This window comes from Elephas maximus, chromosome 8, assembly GCF_024166365.1.
Source record: "Elephas maximus indicus isolate mEleMax1 chromosome 8, mEleMax1 primary haplotype, whole genome shotgun sequence".
In the NCBI taxonomy this organism is placed as follows: Eukaryota; Metazoa; Chordata; class Mammalia; order Proboscidea; family Elephantidae; genus Elephas; species Elephas maximus.
Genome location: NC_064826.1, coordinates 21,081,076 through 21,105,090, shown reverse-complemented (window position 1 = coordinate 21,105,090; position 24,015 = coordinate 21,081,076). Strand labels below are relative to the sequence as shown.

Here is a 24,015-nt window from a genome sequence, read left to right as displayed (position 1 = left end):
CTTTAAACCACTAGCTATAATGATTTCACTGACTCATGGGAGACTCCAATCTGTTTTCAGAAAGTTTGGTTAGAAAGTGTTTTCTTTCACTGGGCCCGTATATGCTTCCCTACTAATTGCCAACGATCGATTATTCACATAGTAAATCTGATCCTTTCTATAAGATAATCTTTCAAATACTTAAAAATAGCCATCATGTTTAAGGTCTGCCCAGAGTCTTTTTTCCTAGCCTTGGAATCTCTGGTTCTTTTATTACTCTGAGCCTGACCCTCACCCTGAGCCTCAACAAACTCTGGCCGGCTGCATCTGGATAGGTAATCCAGTCAGTGGAAGCTGATCAGTACCTGTTAAAGTCTACTGAAAGACCAGCACCCTGGGCTTCTACTATGGTACTGAACCATGCACACTACTTTAAAAATCTCCACTTACTATTTTAGCATGGCAATGCTAATTTGGTTTCCTTTTTCATTCTTCTCCCTTAAAGTGGAACTACCTTAATTCAAATGTGCTCTCTCTACACAAAATCTAGGTCTGCGCTATACATACCACAAGCAGTGTGAATTAATTACATAGCCTTAAAATATTCTAAGAATGCATGTGCACATAGCCCACGCCACGTTCACTAAGTACCTTACAACTGAAAAACTGGGCTATGACTGAGGTAAAATAATCACCAAGAAATGGCTTACAGGAGACTGCTACTGGTTACTCTTGTAGTAAATACCTTTCAGCAAGCCCACAGCAGCTTCTGGAGACAACATGAAGGAATCGAGGGAACGGGCAATCTCTAAGAGTCCATTAAAGTGCTGAGCCATGTGATCTCGGCAGACAGAGCAAATGTTATGAATGGCTTTGGCTGCAGCAGAAGCCAGGGGCTTTTCACACAGCCCTTTCATCAAGTAGCCCAACACCGGGTCTAGGGATAAAACCAATACAGCAGAGATTATATGTCTGAAACTTGAGGAAAGCTTCTAGTTTGTCACAGCAGAGATTTACATATCATCTTTCCTCTTTAAGCAAAAGAACCCTTCTGAAAAATGAAATATGATTCAGAACCCCAAGATGTGAAGCATAAAAATGGAGCCAATCTCGCTGGCATAGTGTCAGGAGGCCATGAGCCCATCTATTCATCTTTCATCTTTTCCTTCATGGCAGCTGACTGCTCCTTGCAACCTTAGGGCTTCACAGACTGGTTTGAAAACCACTGACTTAAGAGCATATATGACCATTCCAGCTATTAAGAATAGGGTGATATAAGAAAGAAGGCAAAGCTCAGAGAACTATCATTGTTCCCAGAGATGAATTACTTGGTTAAAAATAGCCTACACTGATTAGGACAATGACAGTTGCCTAAAGCTGATACTTTTGTACTTGCTTCTTTATAGTTACAAAAGGTCTTAAAACATACAGATTAATCTTCAGCACTTCTAGATGAATTCAGTCATTATGTCTTACTTTTTACGAAGAGTTCCAAGAAAGCTGATTATAAAGGAGAATTTCAAGAGTAAATTATACTTATCCTTTACCTTCCTTTATAAAAATCAGAATGCTTTTCTATGGAAGGAACCCTAAGAAAAGCCATATGTGGTTAAAGAGCATGTTATGAATACTTTAGAGCAACCTTACAGCAAACCATCAAAGAACTGAGGAATCAAAGGATTAGAATTTTAAAGCCCATTTAAAACAGTAATCTCCATTTCCAGCACAACAATTGAATATCTACCCAGCCAAAAAAATCAAAAAAGCCTATACAGCCTAGAAATCAGAAGTCCTAGAACCTACTTCAAACAACTCTAATGCTGTAGACTTTTGTGATTGTCAAATTGATTATTTGTGGTTTTGACTATTCTGGTGTGAAAGTCCAAGACATAGCAATCTGTCTTCCTGCTGGGGCACAGATCTGAATGAGAAAACTGCAAGGTGGTACTGAATGGTAAGTCTTGCTAAGAGTCTGCATTTCAAATTAGCTTTGCTGCTTACTGGGCATGATCTGAAAAATATTAAATGAAACAAACAAACAAAAAAGCCATTTTCTTTCTTTGTGAAAATGGTTTAGAAAAGAAAGCCAAATGCTGAGGCAGATAATAAAAGTGAAGAAATCTAATAAGGATTAAAAAATGGGCATTTTGAGTAAGTTTTAAACTGGTATGTTGAAGTGAGGAGTGGCCCAGCTAGGACGCGAGCGTGTTGAACATAAGCTCTGTATACAAAAATGGAGTACGTATCACTCTTTTCAGCAAGTGCTTCAGTCACTAAAAAAAGAAAAAAAATCACGTACAAAATAAAATACAGTCCAAATGGTGGTAATAAAGATACATGCAGCAAACACATCAAACAGTGATATAACCGTATTCACAAATATGGATATTATTTAAATTCTCAGAACATATCACTCTTAAATGTCAGGGGCTTAAGATATATCACCCTGGACAAGATATTTAGTTTTGAATGATAAGTCTCAAGTTTTTAAATGGACCATGTATTTAACACTGAAAAAACTCTCTCCTTTAACTTACAGGTAGCTCTAATTAGCTTAACAATATGCCAAAGACTGAGAAAGAACGCTGGTGCTTATGCAGGGTTCTAGAAGCAAACTGTATCCCTGTCCGGAGCTAATCTTTTGAAGGTCCTTCCTCCGAGGTTGAGCAGGTTATAAATGTTGCTTCAACTAAGCACTAACTTAAAATATTTAGTCTCAGTATCCACAAACATTCTACCTGTCAAATAAAAGAGAGAGTGGGAGAACAAGAGCAAAAGTAAAAGAGTAGAGAGAAGAAAATCAGAAGTTGCAGCAGCAGAGTGGGAAGCTCACACATACCAAGAAACTGAGGATTTCGATCAACCACTTCGCTCATCTCTCCGACCAGTTCAATGCTGGTGTATCGCACAGCTGTATGCACTGTCTCTGGCAGACGAACAACTCCTTCCAGGACCTCGACAAGCGTAGGATTGTTCTCCCTAAATACAGAAGGCAAGTACTCACGGTTACGGATTTCAGGTTATGCTCTGGCCAAAAAACAGGCTGCAATGATGCATATCTAAATAAATGGTATTCGAGTAAAAGTATAAAAGTGTTCAACACTGGGCATGAAAGTTTTTCAAATTCTCAAAAAGGGAGAAAGACAGAAATGGAAGATATCTTTGTTGCAGGAGAAGCAGACTATTCCTTAATCTTCAGAATGACAGTAAAGAGTCTAAAGCCGTATCATGCTATTAAATAGAGGCTCTTCAAATTGGAGAGAGGCATTTACTGCAACAAAAAAAAAAAAAATTTTTTTTTTTAAAGAATCAGTTTTATTTATTCCTATATCTATAGCACCTAGAACAGTGCCTGGCACATAGGGGCACTCAACAGCTGAATGGCTACAAGAATAAGTAATACTCACAGACCATTTTCTATTAGTTGTTATTCTCCAAAAGATTTCATATAGCTGGATACTGGAAACTCTAAGGGCATTAAAATTTTCCTCACTAACTTAAGGAGCAAGGAAACAAGCAGGAAAAGGTAAAGGTGGCCCAATTTGGAATGCGAGGGAAAATGAAAATTAACCACTTTCCACAGCTCCATGAATTTATTTTTCCCTTTCCCTTTCTTCTCTCCTCAAGTATACTGAACGAAGTTCCTTTGAGCAGAGTGGAGGATGTCCCCAAAATGGTAGAACTTAATCCATAAATGAAAGAAGTTTCAAATGGAATAACACCCTGGATTAGAGCAAGAGCACTCCCTGTTGATAAAGTAAGTCTATTAAGTCCTTTATACCAAAAACCAAAAAAACCCACTGCCATCGAGTCAACTCTGACTCATAGTGACCCTACAGGACAGGGAAGAACTGCCCCGCAGGGTTTTCAAGGCTGTAAATCTTTATGAAAGCAGACTGCCACATCTTTCTCCCATACAGCGGCTGGTGGGTTTGTGCCACTGACCTTTTGGTTAGCAGCCAAGAGCTTTGCCACCATGCCACCAGGGCTCCAAGCTGGCTTGAAATGTGGATAGATAAAATATATACACAATCTCTCATTTATGCTTATGTTTCTTAGGGACACTAGGCTAATTATTGAACCTATCTATTCATCCTTCTTCAAACCACATATAATTACTAGAATATCAGTGATTTTAATAATCTTTAGATTTATTAAACCCTGGTGGCATAGTGGTTAAGTGCTACGGCTGCTAACCAAAGGGTCGGCAGTTTGAATCTGCCAGGCGCTCCTTGGAAACTCTATGGGGCAGTTCTACTCTGTCCTATAGGGTCGCTATGAGTTGGAATCAACTCAACAGCACTGAGTTTGGTTTGGTTTTTGGTTTAGATTTATTACCAACTGAAAGTTTCAAAGGATACTAAAATGGGTTTAAGAGCAAATAGTATGGTATGAAATTAAGGACCAGAACGTCTTGATAAAGAAAAATAGATCTACTATACCTCCTTGAATATTTACTGGATTAGAAACAATATAAGATTTTATTGACTAGGCCCAGAAAAGCTGCTAAGAAAAAAGCACTGTACTTTTTATAAATATCTGCCTAAACCATCTCTCCAGTAGGGGCTCAACTGTACGCACCTGATCATAATACAAGGTAACTTGTCAGATATTAATTATTGATTTATAAATTCATGTCACAAAATAAATTTTATCTTTAGGAATTCATGTTAAGATCATGTATAGAATTTCTATGCTAAGCAATTAAAAATTGATTCCAATAATTAAAAAAACTCCCAATGGCAATGTAGATATGTAGATTTTCTAACTACCCTTTAGATTCTGCTGTTCTTTTACGGGAAACAGTGCCCATGCTGTCTGCGCCTCTCTCAGACTCACAAATGATTCTCTAAGACAGGAATACAGAGAACAACATAATGAAAACATTTGTAAGGATAACTTACCCGAGGTTACAAAAGCAGATGAGACCAAACTAGTTCCTGTTTAGTACCAGCAATTAAATTCTTAATCAAAACAAACTTTCACAAGGGCACCTCAGTTGGAAAAATAAATCAGTATTCTATTCCTAGCGTCGATGACAAAATAATTTTAACTTTAAGAAATGTTGATCTTAGCAATGTAGGCTGTCCTGGACTAGATTCTAGAAGTAAGAAGACTAGACGGCACTATAGAAGTAAGACGTTCTAAGGGTTCCCGAGCATATACCATGTAAGAGAAAAATGGTGTAATTTTCCTTCCTCTCAATATTTAGCGTTTCCAGCAAAAGACTTGTTAGACACTCACGGATCAACACTCTTTGCTATAGCAGCCATGATAAAGAGAACCGCTTCTGTCACCTCCCAGGGTGGGTTGCCTTCTTTCAGAGTAGAATATAACTAGAGAAGAAGAGGTGGATTATGGATCCATTAAAAGGAAAATAGAGCAGAAGTCCAAAAACAAATAAAACCAAAAACCCTGTTAGTTAAAATACATCCGGTCCCTTGTTTCTAACTAAATTATCTCTCAGAGCCAGGGGAGAATATCATTTCCATTCTTTACATCCTCATTAACTAGAAGCAACTAGTAATTTAACATCTGAAATAAACTCATTTAGATCCCCAAGAGTATATCGAGATTATCATCTGCTCCTAGAAAATGAATATTATGGAAAAAACAAAACATATCACATGAGTGTCTTCTCCTGGTCCCGTTATCATTAATGAATACATAAACACACCAAACATTGATACGCAGCGTAAATCCTCCACATACGTACTGACTTTACATTGCTATTGTTTTAACTATTTGTCCACATCAGCACTGGTAGTAGAGCTTAAATTCCTAAAAAGCAGCCGTTTAGAAGTGCTTATAACAATACCATATCCAAGCAGAATTAACAAAAATCAAAGTAGACCTAGCAGAATACTCAGAGATATTCTAGTCAAGAATTTCTCGAAGTATATCCACCTGTGGAATGCAACTAGGTGTTAGTCTAAATAAGATTTCTGCAGTCAAATAATGGGCACAGGTAGGTAGAACAAAATTGAGCAATTCTCTTGTAGAACTTTACAGAACCTTTGATACACTATTTATATCATTTCCCAATTTTAACTGCTTGAACTTTTTTTTTTTTTTTTGCCAAAGAGCATCTCATGAGGCTGGTACTCCAAAGAACACATCTTGGACAATGGTGATAATTTATATAAATTTGTAAAGTGAGGTCTGGAGAAGATCAAGTGACTTGTTCAAAGGCACAGAGGCGGTTGAGAGCAGAGCAGCTCATCTGTCTTGTGACTCAAGGATCTCACTCCTAAGAACCCCAATTTGTTGTAGGTAGGTCATTAAACACACATTGCTTAATACAATAAAAAAGTTATAATTCTGTTAACATTTCCTAGATCAGATTATTCCCAAATATATACAAAATGGCTAGATTACAAAAAGAAAATTAGGTTAGTTCAGTCTTGCTCTGACAAAGCATTCAATCTAGATTTCAGAGCCCATTAGAGCATGATCTAGCGATGTGAAAACCACCTGAAATTATGCTGATGTTAAGTGACATGGAATGGGGATGGCTGCACCACAACATCTTACAAGGTAAAATGTTACTCACTGCTTGTCAGGGAAAACACAGAACTATGAATCTTCTACTCTAGCTTAGTCACCTTGGGGATGAAACCTCACAGGAATCTAACCACAGTGTGGACAAAGGAAATGCCAAATAACCAAGAGAGTTGCCAGGAATGGGTACATAATTATTAAAGCAGGAAAAGTTGCCTATTTCTCCTGCACTAGTCCAAATTCCCTGTTAGTATCCTGGGAGCTTTAATGCTTATCTATGGATCTTCCACACCAGTTGCAAATGCGGAACAGCTCTCATTAGCAAGAGTAACAGAGTAACCCATTACTGAACCATCCAACAGACTGCAACTGGCTTGTAAGATATTAAATAAACATAGCTACTATATGCCAGGCAGTGTGCTAGGCACCTGCATATCTATGATCCCACTCAGCCACTGAGATTGAAGACATAAGATGGGACATTTACAGAAGACATAGAAGTAAACATAATTAGGGTGATCAGTAAGACTGACAGTAATCTCCAAACGGGCTTACCTGAGCAAAACACTCCATAGACCCAATCAGGAAAATTAAGTCCTTCACCAGGTCTGATACCCTCATCCGGAACTCTCCAAAGTCATCAGTCTCCTCAGGAACCCCCTCCTGAAATTTCAAATAAGATGGCCTTTGTTTTAAACTCACTGAGGCTTTCACTGACCTCTATAAAATCAAGAAGAAAAAGTCATCAAGCAATCAAGTCCCAATGAACAGAAGATAAGTTGCCCAAGTCATAAAAATATTTTACTATAGACACAGGTCTCCCAAACTGTTAGGTATGACAAGTCAATACCACTTATCCTCTACTTTTACTATGAGAAATGTTTAAGTTTTCTTAAGAGTCATAAGTCTATCTAGATAAGGTCCAGCTCATTAGTCCTGATCTAGCCTACGAAGCTTTATAGCTCAATAGCTACCAAAATCAACCATTATCACAATAACTTCACAAAGAACAGATTTTAGACTTTAAAAAGAATTTCATACAGGAGGACAGATATATCATAGAACTAGTATAGTAAAATATTAATGGTAGAATTTAGGTGGTGGGTATATAGGTGTTTATTATAAAATTATTTTACCTTTGCTTTATGTTCGAAATTTTTCATTAAAAACTTTAGAGATCATTTACATTCTCTGATCTTAAATTTTTCCTATTCTACTACACTGCTATGAGTAAGCAAAGGTTTACCAATTGTGATATGGTTGAGGACGTGTGTAAGAGCCGTAGACCAGGAATAACTGGAAAAAGTTCTCAGTACTACCAAGAATTGCTAATCGAGTTCAACCTCCTTATTTTAAGATGAAGAAATTAAGGTCGACGGATGAGGAGGAAATAAATAATGGCTGTCTCAGATCCGGAAAAGGATAAAATGATAAACACTATACAAATTACTAAGCACTTGACACTTCCAAGTGTAAGAAATTACCTGAAATGGTCCATGGAACTAGCAAAGGGAAGACAGAGACCAAGCAATCAAAGACATTTAAACCAGAGCAGTCCTGCTTTTATTTACATAGCGGGCTTCCAAATAAGAGTTAACTGAAAATAGGGCTCCTCAGTTAAAAAAAGTTTAAAAACCACTAGATTACATCATCTTTACAGTTTCTTAAAGATACAAAATACTATGACTCAAACAGTAATATTAACATTAAAATTAAGAGAATGAACAGTTTTTATTTCAGATTTAGTTGTGAGCAATGCAACAACAATAAAGAACAAACAACGTCAGGTCCTAGATTAAAAGATGAAAGTTAAACAAAAAATCAAAATGAAATAAATGAGGTCCAAATTTGAAGAGACTAAGCAAAGCAAAGCATGGAGCTCTGGTGGTGCAATACTTAAAAGCTTGGCTAATAACCAGAAGGCCAGCAGTTCAAATCCCTGGAAACCCCGTGGGGCAGTTCTACTCTGTCCTATAGGGTCCCTATGTGTCGGAATTGACTTGATGGCAATGGAATTTTTTTTTTTTTTTTTTCTTTTTTTAAGCAAAGGATGGAAGGTGAAGAGTTTTCTCATGGACTGTTTTATAACATTTTTAGTATTTTTTTTTCTATATTTTCCTTCTAATTATAAGAAACATATAAAGAAAAAAATGTGTGTTGTGTGTTGGGGAACTCATGTAATTTTCAACATCCCTATACAAATATTTCACTTTTATATTTTAGTCCAACCACATATTTTGCACTATTAAAAACAGTACACATTTCACATTCAGATTTTTTTCACTCAGTATACAAACTACCCTTTTTATTTCAGTAATTATTTTTAACTGCTGCATAATGGTTCATTAAGTTGCTATGTCAAATTTATGTAACTCTTGTTATACAGCTATTCATGGGTTTACTACCATTTTTTACATTTGTAGATAATGCTTTGTACATAAAATAGCTATTTTTTTTTCTTCTGCAGCATAATTTAAGATAAATCCCCAGGAGAAGAATTACTGGTTCAGCAAGAGTGATTTTTTTCTACACAGTTCTAATGTTAGCTGCTGTTGAGCTGATTCCCACTCATGGTGACCCAGTGTGTGCAGAGTAGAACTGCTGCACAGGGTTTTCAAGGCTATGACCTTTCTTTCAGATGCAGATTACCAGGCCTATATTCCGAGGTGCCTCTGAGTGGGTCTGAACTGTTAACCTTTTGGCTAGGAGTCGAGCGCTTAATCATTTGTGCCACTCGGGGACTAATAGTCTTCATTACAATTGTACTGACGTCTTCAGTGTAGGCTGAAGAATGACAGGGAACTTGTAGATTCTATTAGCTTTGTTTTGACGGAAAGATGAGGAAATTAAGAGGAAAAGAGGAGGAAATAAAGATAACCAGAGATTTGAAGACCAAGAGAAGGGAGCTTACATGGTCTGGTTCCAGCTGGCAGTGTCGAGCCAAGGCATGAAGCAGTCTCTGAATGTACGCTTTGAAGATACCATGAATAACCTCATCGTTAGTTTTGTACAAATGTTCCCCCAGTCGGTACCAGAAGTTAAAGGAAATTTCTACTACCTGTTAAAAGAGAAAAAGAAAATACGGTTTATTTGAATGGGAAAGGGAATGGAATAAGAATACAGTTTTATTATTGCTAAGGCCATATAGAAAAGAAAACATACTTAAAGTAGCATGAGTGGAACTAGGTAAGAAGCCGCCTTTTCTCTAGCAGCATTTGTTTTTCTTCCTCACAAGCAGCTTCCCACTTTAGGCCTAAACTCCATTTAGCATGACTGGCTTTACATTCCTTATTTAGCCCTAGAATAACGTCTCCAAAAGTATATCAAATTGTGAACTTAGAAAAACATACAGAAAAGGAAGTCTCTTTTAAAGCCTTTTTCCTAAATTCTAAAATCATTTCCTTGTATGCTTGAAATTAGAACACCTCTTACCAGGCAAACAATCTATACATATAATTCCCTGAACATAAATGAATCAGTCTCATAATTATGTCACTTTTACTCACCTGCTTTCTTAAGTGGAACCCTGGTGGCTCAGTGGTAAGAGCTCGGCTGCTAACCAACAGGTCGGCAGTTGGAATCTACCAGCCACTCCTTGGACACCCTATGGTGCAGTTCTACTCTGTCCTATAGGGCTCCTTTCTTAAGTGGGAGAAAAAGTCCTGAATTTCATCCACAGTCTATCATGTATATGGCATTGCCTAAAGGAGTGGTACTTAGGAAAACCCCATGGAGCACAGTTCTACTCTGACATACATGGGGTTACCATGAGTCAGAATTGACTCCCTGGCAAGCGGTACTGACAGTATAATTATTACGTAGTCCTACACTTCCTCCCAACAATGTTTTAGGTTTCATCGAACTCTAGATACCCTCGTGAGATTATGTCAAACAAGTAAACATTTGTGGGATAACAGAAAAAAGGGTTGAGAATCACAGCATTAGTGTGCCTCCTCCCTAACAGTGCCCCTCCCTGTATCCTTTTTCCATCACGGATCTAAAATAGAGCTATTTAAAACAGTAACTCAGCTGGGGAGCATTTCTTGTCACTTCCGCTGTGGAGAGGAGGTACAACTTGTCAAATGAATGACTTTTGAATGACGAAGATTCTTAAGTTCTTTCAAATCCCTTTCTCATTCCCATCCTTCATTTGGAGAAAATATGGGGTGTTAAGACTTGTGAGGTACATCTAGGCTGAGAGTATTTTCAAATTGTAAAGCTCTAGTGAATAACTGGAGCTAGAGTGGCCTGGGGGATCAGTAGAAAGGGAATAGGCTGCTTAAAAAGAAACAGATAATGGGTTCCTTGAGGTGCCTATAAGGAGCCCCGGTGGTACAGTGGTTAAGTGCTCAGCTGCCTACTCAAAGATTAGGAATTTGAACCCACCGGCTGCTCCATGGAGAAAGATGTGGCAGTCTGCTTCTAAAGATTTACGGTCTTGGAAACCCTTTGAGGCAGTTCTACTCTGTCCTACAGGGTTGCTATGAATCGGAACTGACTTGATGGCAACAGGTTTGGTTTGGATTTGAAGGCACCTACAATGGTCACAATGGTCAGCCCAGCTAACAAGGTAAGAAAAGGATTCAAAGCAGAAGCCCAAATCCAACACAAAAAGAAACAGAGGAAAGGCCCACAGAAGGACAAATCTGGCTGTCACATTAATTAAAAACAAGACTACAATTTACCAAGAGTAAAAATGACAGATATGAAGCCACGGAGTACAGATAATACGTAACGTCACTCAGAGGCTAATGGCGTTAGTAGACTATAGACACTACCTCATACTGAGGATGTCCTGCACAGATAAGAAGCAGTTCCAGAGTTCGTAGGTCCCCGAGACCTTGGCCTGGAGTACAAACAATTTTTTCAAGAAAAGTTTCACACAGTTCAGTGAAAATACGGCAGTAATTCAGAACCCTGTAGAAGAAAGAATGAGAACATCAAGCCAGAAATCTGGATATTATAAATACGTATTCACAGGCATAGTTAAATAAAAAGAGGCTCCTCAGCCTAAGGATATCTGATCATTATCTCCTATGCTGTGATCACAATGCTCACGATAGTCACCTTTACTTAGATCATAAACTTCCACACATGTAAGTCAGTTCAAATTCTCAATTACCAAACATTTGAATAAAAATTCCCATTAAATCACACTTGATGCTTTCAAGTTCAATTCTACTTCTTAGAGCCTTATCCATTATTAAGTGCAAAAAATTACTACTTTCCATGACTGATAACTCCACAACCACTCCTTCTGCATTCAGTTTGCCACTCTAGGTTCCGATGAGAATACCAGGGCATCTTTAGGATGCACTGTTTGTATATTTACCCAGAGCCACTAAGAATCACAAAGGATAGGTGAATAACAAAATGCAACTTAAAAACAAAACAAAACAAAAAACCAGATTACAAGTAAAACCCCGGCTCCTGCCTTAAACAATTACTCACTTGTCTAAATCTTCACGTGCCACAGCCATATGATAGGCAGTCTCCAATGTCAAGACTCCCTGAAACAGTTGCATGGCTAATGGCAAGTTAGTCTCCACATTCTCAATGGCATAAAGAGCTGAGCACACACAGTCTGAAGCAGCTTCATGTAGGTTGGATGAGGTCTTATCCTGTTGCTGGGAGACGGCAGGAATAGGGGAGCAAAGAGTAAGATCATTAAGCTGTAACCCAAGTAGCAGGAAAACAATTACAGCCAGTTTGTGAACAAATACTTTAAATGTTTAACAGCCTAGTAGTCATGGCCTTCGACAAGACAACATCCATCAATCTTCCCAGGCCTATTTCTGACTATTTCCCTATATGCCAAGGAAATCAGCTTATTGTATACTTCAATCACAGTCATACAATTCCTAATCTCCATGCTTTTGTTCATATAAACAAAAAGTCCCTCCAGATGGAATACCATGTGTTCCCTACCCTATTTTAGTCTGTAGAAATCTTTTCCATCCTTTCTCTGATACTCAAGTACTATCCAAAATGAACAGGTCTATCAAGTACCAAGGACCCATACCTAACTGCCTCACTGTGAAATTTCAGAACATCAAGGTCAGATGTTCCTGAGCTTCTGGGGAGGAGAGAGGATGGTCACTTAGAAAGGAGGAAATATCAGATGGTTATCTAACTTCTCATTAACTATGATGAATACTAGTAGACAAGACAACAAGGCCTTTGAAATTCCGAAGGGAAATACTATTGAACCCACAACTCTATACCTACCCAAAACTATCAATCAAGAATGAAATAAAAATAAAAATATTTCTCAGGCATGCAAAAGCTCCAAGCTTACTTCCCATGCATCTTTCTGAGGAAGTTTTTTGAGGAGGTTCAAAAAGCAGTTAATCCAACTCAGAAGCATAGCAAAGGGAAGTCCCAGCATGACAACAGGGAGAAGATCTAAAGAAAAACTGTTACAAATTGGAGAAGCTCAAGAGGTTCACGGAAGGAAACCTGGGGTTTTCTAAGAGAGTACAGTTGAGAGGCTGGATACATTTGGTGAAGGCATATTTTGTCTTTTGTGATACATTTCTTTCATGAATAATAAAAAAAAAATAAATAAACAGGGTACTTAGAATTTCTAGGGAGAAAAAAAGCTACATAAGCAGGGTTGGGAGAACACACAGATTTAAATTATTCATTAGGCTATTCCTAGGTTGAGTGGTGAGTTCTACTATGTCTTAGAGATTACAGAGCTATTCAAATGTATTCTTCTACATATATCAAAATATATACAAAAATGTATTATATTTTTAAAAGATTTTTAAAAAGAGCTGTAGGAGGGAAGGCTCTAGAAGAAAGTTGTGGTCCAAACACACGTATGTGCTGCGTAACATCCAACCGTGTACGTCTGCGGTCACCTAGGGTTAGAGTGGAGTTCAGACATCCCAATCAGAGAGCAGGAGGTTGTTAGTGCTGTAGATCCAATCTTCTCTCATGCTCTCAGGTTTTGAGTCTGCCCCCAGCCCCGGCTCCAGGGCAGCAGGGGGAGGGGGTCCCGGCATTCACTGGGGGCTGCCTGTCCTACTGACCTAGCCTCAAGCAGGGACCTTGCAGATGTCACTGGAGCTGCCCCATGAGGCCGCTGCACTGCCCCACTTGGCCAGGATGCCCTGTGCATCACACCCAGGCTGAGGATGAGCTCTTCATGGAGGGGTCTGGGCTGTGGCAGTAGTGGGAAGGAAGAGCGGGAAAGATGGGCAGGTGGGGGGCCCTGGGCTAGAAGAATTTAAAATCCATTAGGGTGGGGTGGGGGAAGGCAGGAAGGAAGGAAGGAAAGGGAGCCAGTGGTGCACCTAGGGCTGGATGCTGAGTGCGTGCTTCGAGACCTGGCAGCAATCACACAGGATCTGCGGTGGTAACTGAGCCAAGTTTTTTGCAAAGTCCCTCTGCCCAGGCCAGTGACTGTACTGTGCTCCTCTCTCCTGCATATAATATGGTATTTACACAACATCCAAATCATGTAACGTCCTATTTCACAGAATGGATTGTAGAGGGTAAGCAATGGCATGCCTGCATAAACCAACCTAAAATGTGGCATGATTCTCAACTGCTGAATGATTGTAAAAGAGAATGTATTTGACCTTGACTCTAGAAACACTTTAAGAAGAGTGGCAGAAGGGTCCTGACACTAGATCAGTAGAGAAGATAATATAATCCTGGCACACTACTCAGTTTCTTCCTTACACCAATCCTAGTTCTCAGCAATCACCATTATTAATTTTGAAATGTAATTTAGATTGTCTTCCATTCATATGCAATTACATTCATAAATCTATTTAATAATGAGGTCTAAATTTATTTATAATGACTACTCTTCACACAATCTGATGAAAAGAGAATCAAAATTACCATTATTTTAGGTGGGATATCAACAGACATGGAAACAAAGACAACGACTAGCAAAAGAGTCAGTATTCTAATGCTCTGGAGTCTCAGCTTCTGATTCAAGAGTGACAGCAGGGTACACTAATAGTGAAATGCCAAAAATGTCTCCTGGCACCTTCTAGATAACAGGGCATCAGCATACACCCAGTATACCATGTCCTTCCATACCGATAAATCTTCACTGAAGGAAGCTCCCCAGGAGCAACAAGGTCATTCACATCTCCCAAACACCTGTTCCATAGCCTGAGATATTGCTATGTCTCTTGTTCTAAAAACCAGTCATATTCTAAGTTCTCGCTTCTATCTTCCAAGGCAGAGGAACGTATTACTAGGCACAACTTTCAAAGTTTAAAGAAATATGTAAGTATATATACAGACATTAGTTCTTATTCTACTAATCTCAAAAATGCAAAATCTATAATGCCCACGCCCTGATGTTTAAACTCTCTCAACTACAAAAGTAATATTTTGATCTATAAATGTCTCTGGATCCACTAAGGATAAATATTTTTTAATTCTTTCTTTTTCTTGCATTTTCTCATTTTTGATGTCACGGTAATGCACACTGAGAGGAGACCCAATTAATGACCATTATTAGAAACACATAATTTTATACTTTCAAACAAGGAAGAAGAGACCAATTTTTTGTTATTTGTATTTTAACATGGAAAACATTTACCCGCACAGATAACGATAATACTGTTTTCCTCATAAATATAACTGATTCTAGTCTAAGTTTATTAAAATTGATACCTCAATTTGGTACTTGGCAGCATGGAAAGAACATTGCTGCTTTCTTACTACACACTTTCCAATCAGTGTGCAGAAATGTGAAACATCGCTATGTTCCCGAAGATTAGTTACTAAAGCTGTAATTGTGTGGCAGAAATTACAAAGTCATTACTCACCAAAACCTCAAAAAGGAGTGCTAGTAATTTATTGTTTGCCATGAAGTTACTGTCCAAAACTCCCAAGTTAAACCAACTTCCCAAACAGCGGAAGACCTTCATAAGCATTTTCTCATCTGTTCCTGCTTTTTCTACACAGGTCATCTGAAAAGATGAGAAAGAAAGTAAAACAAATAATGTTAATCTTTATATTTAAACCATTACTACAATCGCCTTTCAAGTTTAAAAACATCAAGGATGACAATAATACCAGCTAACAGTTGTAAGTGACAGATACTGTTCTAAGCACTACTGATTCATTTAATCCTCACTCAAACTCTATACAGCAGATAGGTACTATTATCTCCACTTTGCCAATAAGGAAACCAAGGTACAGAGAGGCTACAGAGACTTGTTTAAAGAGACATGCTTCAGAAATAACTTGTTATGTTTCCAGTTTCCACTTGTGTTATTAATATAGTCATATCACTAAAAACGTGTACTAAGTAATATTTATTCATCTCTACACCTGATTTTTATAGGACAGAAATGAGCTCGTCATACCCCCGTAGATTCCCACATGAAAAGCTGATGTTCCACATTCGGCATCTGAATACTCTAGCAAACATGTCATTCTACAGAAAGTGACACTACTATAAACATGGTAGTTTATAAAATAGAAAATATAGAAAAGTCAGGCTAAAACTCAAACCCACTTCTCTTTAGAGACTGCTTTTGTGATGTTTATTTTTTCCAAAGTTAATGTAATTTTTTCTGGATGAAGAATGTTTAAAAAGAACTTTTGCGGGCAATGGAGTCAGGAACATGATTGCCACAGGGTCAGAGGGATGGGGTGGGGGTGGGGGCTCCAATAATGCATAATCAAAACGATCTAAATGCTAACACTGTACTTCCAGGTAGCCAGTTTCTCCCTAACAGATGCATGTTTCCAGTATCAGGCAATAATAATTACATACATACTTATTTGTTTGAACTGTAATAAAGGAAGTGAAAAAGAAATGATTCAAGTAAGTTTACGGCAACCACACCCTAAGCAATAAAATTCTGATATTCATGGTTATACAACCCTTTGCCGCCGAGTCGATTCCAACTCATAGCAGTCCTGTTGGACAGAGTAGGACTGCCCCACAGGGTTTCCAAGGACTGGATCCAAACCGCCAACCTTTTGGTTAGCGACCGTAGCACCTGTAGCTCTTAACCACTGCACCATCAGGGCTCCATTCATGGTTGTAGTGCTGATAAAAACTGTTCAGGAAAATCTTCCTGATTCAAAGCTTGGTCTATCACACAGCTTACATCGAAGATAGCTGTTTTTATTACTGTGCTCCAAGGAGTGCTAGGTTGCTTCCAAAGATGAACAGAAATGAGGGTTTAATACATGACTATATATTTAACGGTTCATGTGCTTAGCTGCTAACTGAAAGGTTGGAGGTTTGAGTCCACAGAGGCACCTTAGAGTCTGGCAATCTACTTCCGAAAAACCAGCCATTGAAAACCCTATGGAGGATAGGAAGGCAACACTGCAAAATGTCAATACTACCCAAAGCGATCTATAGATACAATGCAATCCTGATCCAGACTCCATCAATGTTCTTTAAAGAGATGGAAAAACTAATCACCAACTTTCTATGGAAAGGAACGAGATCCTGGGTAAGCAAAGCACAACTGAAGAACAACAAAGTAGGAGGCCTCAAACTTCCAGATCTCAGAACCTAACCTACTATACAGCCTCAGGAGCCAAACAGCCTGATACCAGTACAATGACAGATGCACACACCAACGGAACAGAACTGAGAATCCAGAAGTAAGTCCATCTACCTGTGGACAGCTGATCTTTGACAGTGGGCTGAAATCCATTAAGTGGGGAAGAGAGAGTCTCTTTAACAAATAGTGCTGGCAAAACTAGATATCCATTTGCAGAAAAATTGAACAGTATTCATACTGCCTAACAAATATAAAAATTAAGATGGACCAAAGACCTAAATATAAAACCTAAAACTATACAGATCATGGAAGAAAAAATAGAGGAGAAAACATAGGCCCTAATTTATGGCATAAATAGACTATCAAACATAACTAAAAATGCATCAACAGCAGAAGATAAACTAGACAACTGGAACTTCCTAAAAATTAAACACTCACATCAAAAGACCTCTTCAAAAGAATAAAACTAGAACCTACCAACTGGGAAAAAATTTTTAGCAATGACATATCTGACAAGGGATTAATCTTTAAAATTTATAGAAAATTTCAGTAACAAAAAGACAAACAATCCAATTAAAAAATACACGAAGACATGAAGATACTTCACCAAAGAAGACATTCAGGAGGCCAACAAATACAGGAAGAGATGCTCATAATCATTCGCCATTAGAGAGATGCAAACCAAAACGACAATCACCAATCATCTCACCACCCCAGCAATGATAGCAATGAGCGAGAAAAAAAAAAAAAAAAAATGCTGGCGACGGGGTGAAGAGATTGGAACTCTCATGCATTGCTGGTGGGACTGTAAAATGGTATAACCACTGTGAAGAGCAGTATGGTGCTTCCTTTAAATGTTAAAAACAGATACACCACATGACCCAGCAATCCTACTACTAGGTATATACCCTAGAGAAATAAGAGCCGTGACACGAATAGACATAATGCACACCCATGTTTATCACAGCAGTATTTCCAACAGCAAAAAGATGGAAACAACCTAAGTGCCCATCAATTGATGAATGGATAAACAAACTACAGTACATACACACAAAGGAATACTATACAATGTTAAAAGAATAAGGATGAATCCGTGAAACATCTCACAACGTGGATGAACCTGGAGGACATTATGCTGAGTGAAATAAGTCAATCTCAAAAGGACAAATATTGCATGAGACCACTATTATAAAAAGTCAAGAAAAAGCCTACACATAGAAAGAAACATTCTTTGATGGTTACCAGGAATGGGAGGGTAAAGGGAAAATCACTAACTAGACAGTAGACTTGTACTAACTTGGGTGAAGAGAAAGGCAATACACAGTAAGAGGGATGTCAGCACAACGTGACCAAGGCAAAGGAAGACACTGGGAGGTACGCAAGAGTAAAAGGCAACAATGATACATACTATCACATACACAATCCTGCAATAACTGTAATAACAAACAATAATTTACAACTGGATATACAGGTAGGTATCCAATTTACAACTGGATACGCAGGTAGATATGTAAGCTAAAAAGTGTAGGATGGTGTATAGGAGTACACCTGCAAGCATATATACGTTTGCCAGAGGATATTTCTACATACATATTTGCACATGCTGCAAGAAATCCATGTACGTAGTAGAGCATACAGGGACAAAGCTATGAAAACTCCTCAGCTGTAACCAAACACCTTGAGGGACTGAGTCACTGGGCTTGAGGGCTTAGGACCACATAGCCTTGGAGGACATCTAGGTCAATAGGCATAACACAGTCCATTAAGACAATGTTCTACATCCTATTTGGTTGAGTAGCTGTTGTTGCTTTTAAGTGCTGTCGAGTCGGTTCCGACTCATAGCGACCCTATGCACAACAGAACGGGACACTGCCCCGTCCTGCACCATCCTTACAATTGTTGTTATGCTTGAGCCCATTGTTGCAGCCACTGTGTCAATCCACCTTGTTGAGGGTCTTCCTCTTTCCCACCGACCCTGTACTCTGCCAAGCATGATGTCCTTCTCCAGGGACTGATCCCTCCTGACAACATGTCCAAAGTATGAAAGACGCAGTCTCGCCACCCTTGCCTCTAAGGAGCATTCTGGCCACACTTCTTCCAAGACAGGTTTGTTCGTTCTTTTGGCAGTCCATGGTATATTCAATATTCTTCGCCAACACCACAATTCAAAGGCATCAACTTTTCTTCGGTATTCCTTATTCACGGTCCAGCTTTCATATGCATATGATGTGATTGAAAATACCATGGCTTCGGTCAGGCACACCTTAGTATTCAGGGTGATATCTTTGCTCTTCAACACTTTGAAGAGGTCCTTTGCAGCAGATATGCCCAATGCAATGTGTCTTTTGATTTCTTGACTGCTGCTTCCATGGCTGTTGATTGTGGATCCAAGTAAAATGAAATCCTTCAAAACTTCAATCTTTTCTCCGTTTATCATGATGTTGCTCGTTGGTCCAGTTGTGAGGATTTCTGTTTTCTTTATGTTGAGGTGTAATCCATACTGAAGGCTGTGGTCTTTGATCTTCATGAGTAAGTGCTTCAAGTCCTCTTCACTTTCAGCAAGCAAAGTTGTGTCATCTGCATAACGCAGGTTGTTAACAAGTCTTCCCCTAATCCTGATGCCCCGTTCTTCTCCATATAGTCCAGCTTCTCATATTATTTGTTCAGCATACAGATTAAATAGGTATGGTGAAAGAATACAACCCTGAAGCCCACCTTTCCTGACTTTAAACCAATCAGTATCCCTTTGTTCTGTCCGAACAACTGCCTCTTGATCTATGTAAAGGTTCCTTACAAGTACAATTAAGTGTTCTGGAACGCCCATTCTTCGCAGTGTTATCCAGAGTTTGTCGTGATCCACACAGTCGAATGCCTTTGCGTAGTCCATAAAGCAGGTAAACAACCTTCTGGTATTCTCTGCTTTCAGCCAGGATCCATCTGACATCAGCAATGATATCCCTGCTTCCACGTCTTCTTCTGAAACTGGTCTGAATTTCTGGCAGTTCCCTGTTGATATACTGCTGCAGCCATTTTTGAATGATCTTCAGCAGAATTTTGCTTGCGTGTGATATTAATGATATGGTTCTATAATTTCCACATTCGGTTGGATCACCTTTCTTGGGAATAGGCATAAATATGGATCTCTTCCAGTCAGTTGGCCAGGAAGCTGTCTTCCATATTTCTTGGCATAGACGAATGAGCACCTCCAGCATTGCATCTGTTTGTTGAAACATCTCAATTGATATTCCATCAATTCCTGGAGCCTTGTTTTTCGCCAATGCCTTCAGAGCAGCTTGGACTTCTTCCTTCAGTACCATCGGTTCCTGATCATATGCCACCTCTTGAAATGGTTGAATATCGACTAATTCTTTTTGGTATAATGACTCTGTGTATTCCCTTCCATCTTCTTTTGATGCTTCCTGCGTCGTTTAATATTTTCCCCATGGAATCCTTCACTATTGCCACTCCAGGCTTGAATTTTTTCTTCAGTTCTTTCAGCTTGACAAATGCCGAGCATGTTCTTCCCTTTTGGTTTTCCATCTCCAGCTCTTTGCACATGTCATTATAATACTTTGTCTTCTCGAGAGGCCTTTGAAATCCTCTGTTCAGTTCTTTTACTTCATCAATTCTTCCTTTTGCTTGAGCTGCTTGATGCTCAAAAGCAAGTTTCAGAGTCTCCTCTGACATCCACCTTCGTCTTTTCTTTCTTTCCTGTCTTTTCAGTGACCTCTTGCTTTCTTCATGGATGATGTCCTTGATGTTATTCCACAACTCGTCTGGTCTTTGGTCACTAGTGTTCGATGCGTCAAATCTGTTCTTCAGATGGTCTCTAAATTCAGATGGGATATATTCAAGGTCATATTTTGGTTCTCGTGGACTTGCTCTGATTTTCTTCTGTTTCAGCTTGAACTTGCATATGAGTAATTGATGGTCTGTTCCACAGTCGGCCCCTGGCCTTGCTCCTACTGATGATATTGAGCTTTTCCATCGTCTCTTTCCACAGATGTAGTCAATTTGATTTCTGTGTGTTCCATCTGGCGAGGTCCATGTGTATAGTCGCGGTTTATGTTGGTGAAAGAAGGTATTTGCAATGAAGAAGTCGTTGGTCTTGCAAAATTTTATCATTCGATCTCCGGCATTGTTTCTATCACCAAGGTCATATTTTCCAACTACTGATCCTTCTTCTTTGTTTCCAACTTTCGCATTCCAATCACCAGTAATTATCAATGCATCTTGACTGCATGTTCGATCAATTTCAGACTGCAGCAACTGATAAAAATCTTCTATTTCTTCATCTTTGGCCCTAGTGGTTGGTGCGTAAATTTGAATAGTCCTATTAACTGGTCTTCCTTGTAGGCGTATGACAGCATTGTACTTCAGGATAGATCTTGAAATGTTCTTTTTGACGATGAATGCAACACCATTCCTCTTTGAGTTGTCATTCCCAGCATAGTAGACTATATGATTGTCCGATTCAAAATGGCCAATACCAGTCCATTTCAGCTCACTAATGCCTAGAATATCGATGTTTATGCATTCCACTTCATTTTTGACGATTTCCAATTTTCCTAGATTCATACTTCGTACATTCCAGGTTCCGATTATTAATGGATGTTTGCAGCTGTTTCTTCTCATTTTTAGTCATGCCACATCAGCAAATGAAGGTCCCAAAAGCTTTACTCCATCTGCATCATTAAGGTCGACTCCACTTTGAGGAAGCAGCTCTTCCTCAGTCATCTTTTGAGTGCCTTCCAACCTGGGGGGCTCATCTTCCAGCACTATATCAGACAATGTTCTGCTGCTATTCATAAGGTTTTCACTGGCAAATGCTTTTGAGAAGTAGACTGCTGGGTCCTTGTTCCTAGTCTGTCTTACTCTGGAAGCTCAGCTGAAACCTGTCCTCCATGGGTGACCCTGCTAGTATCTGAATGCCGGTGGCATAGCTTCCAGCATCACAGCAACACACAAGCCTCCGAAGTACCACAAACTGACAGTTTGAGTAGCTACTGGGGTCTTAAAAGCTTGCAAGCGTTCATCTAAGATACAACTATTGGTCTCTTGCTGTCAGGAGCAAAGAGTGAAGAAAATCAAAGATTCAACAAAACAATTAGTCCAAAGGATTAATGGCCCACAGAAACCACAGCATCCATAAGCCTGAAATCAGAAGAACCACATGGTGCCCAGCTACAATTACTGACTACTCCGACCAGGATCACAACAGAAGGACCCAGTTAGAGCAGGAAAAAAAAAATGTAGAACAAAATTCAAATCCATAAAAAAGACTAGACTTACTGGTCTGATAGAGAACTGGTGGAACCCCTGAGACTATGGCCTTTAGATACCCTTCAAACCTGGAACTCAACCCACAACTGGAGATCACCTTGCAGCCAAACAATAGACAGGCCTATAAAGTGAACAAATAACATCTGTGAGGAAAGTGCCCCTCAGAACAATCAACCATACAAGATCAAAAGGGTAGCATTTTGCCTAAAAAGTAAGTTCAGAAGGCAGGAAGGGATAGGAAAGATGGGTAAATGGAAACGGGAAACCAGGAAGTGGTAGTGTTATCACACTGAGAGGACTGCAATTAATGTCACAAAACAAAATATGTATAAATTGTTGAATGGGAAACTAATCTGCTCTGTAAACTTTCACCCAACCTACAATAAAATGTGCAAAAAAATAATTAAATCACACACTACATTGATATTAGCTCATTAACATAACAAAGAAAACCCTATTACCAAATGGGATTATATCCACAGGTATAACTCACTGCTGTCAAATCAATTCTGAGACTCATAGCAACCCTACAGGACAGAGTAGAACTGCCCCATAGGGTTTCCAAACAGTGGCTGGTGGTTTCAAACTGCCAATCTTTAGCAGCCATAAAATAGCTCTTAACTACTGCTCCACCAGGGCTCCTGTATTGGAATAAGGGTTAGGATTTACACAACACCTATTTTGGGGGGACACAATTCAATCCATAACACCCAATATATTTTGAAAACTCCGAAATATATGAAGTACACAATCTTACTCATCTGAATCCTCAGGGAAGATGAAAGCCAACTGGGTGCTGTTTTAGAAGACCCAAAGTGGTGTGCTGGCAATGTGATTTGAAGGTAAACTGATTAGTATCACATTTTTAAGACTGAAAAAGCATTTTCATGCTTCTTTGATCTTTACAAAAAGCATTATACAAAGTCATGGCTGGCCTGGCTTTACAGGTATAATGTGAGAGATTCCATGATATTCATTAAATTGCTATATGCCACAAGCCTAAAAATGGGTGGAGATGAGGCATAAACCTCAATTATCTGACTGAAATCTTGAGCTGCTTCTCTTGATATGCTACACACACATATACACACATCCTATTTAGTGAATCACTCTTAGGCCCAGCCCTGTGTTAGATGGTAATGATAAATTTCAAACTAGGGACTCAACAAATCTTCTATAACTTATTATTTACTACATTGTCAACTTGTTAGTCTGTCATTTTTCCCAGTGAGAGGTCTGTGAGAAAGTCACCTTTCTTCTCCCTTTCCTGCCCTATTATTTCCCACTGGGTCTGAATAGTCTGTGAGTCCTGAGTAGTGTGACAGTAAAGCTTTATCACCTTCCAGTGTAAATAAGCATCTATAGAGCCAGCCTACAGTTAAGGGAATAATGTCCTACATTTTTCCCGTGCAAAGAGGCCCTAAGTCTAAACATCTCTGTTGAGCTATAGGATGGCACAGGTACTCCATTTTTTCTCCCTTTTGTAAATGCACAGTCCCTAGGTATGAGCATCCGAGCAGTCCCATCAGTAAAAATATTATGCAAAGATCTCCCCAGTGCACTGAAATTTTATAATGATGTGTCTTGGTATGGATCTTTTTAATTCATTTTGCTTGGCATTCTTTTAGGATACTCTTACGCAGAGACCGGCTAGCTATTCACCAAAATGGTTCATCTTTTTCCTGAGTTCACAAGTAGACTACATTTTCCAGACTCCCATGGAGTTAGATGTGGCCATGTGACTGAC

The 24,015-nt window shown here is 39.0% G+C and overlaps 1 protein-coding gene across 3 annotated transcripts in view; it reads right to left on the bottom strand.

The window, feature by feature from the left end:
- Positions 1-24,015, bottom strand: part of TNPO3 (transportin 3) — a 90,979-nt gene that overhangs the window by 26,744 nt on the left and 40,220 nt on the right. For all 3 annotated transcript variants that reach the window (XM_049893440.1, XM_049893442.1, XM_049893441.1), the window contains 8 exons: positions 15,282-15,425; positions 11,932-12,107; positions 11,259-11,397; positions 9,392-9,538; positions 7,036-7,143; positions 5,224-5,315; positions 2,819-2,958; positions 725-916 (listed from right to left, as the gene is read on the bottom strand). In XM_049893440.1, coding sequence (XP_049749397.1) covers positions 725-916; positions 2,819-2,958; positions 5,224-5,315; positions 7,036-7,143; positions 9,392-9,538; positions 11,259-11,397; positions 11,932-12,107; positions 15,282-15,425 — 1,138 coding nt within the window. The remainder of the gene's footprint in view (positions 1-724; positions 917-2,818; positions 2,959-5,223; positions 5,316-7,035; positions 7,144-9,391; positions 9,539-11,258; positions 11,398-11,931; positions 12,108-15,281; positions 15,426-24,015) is intronic.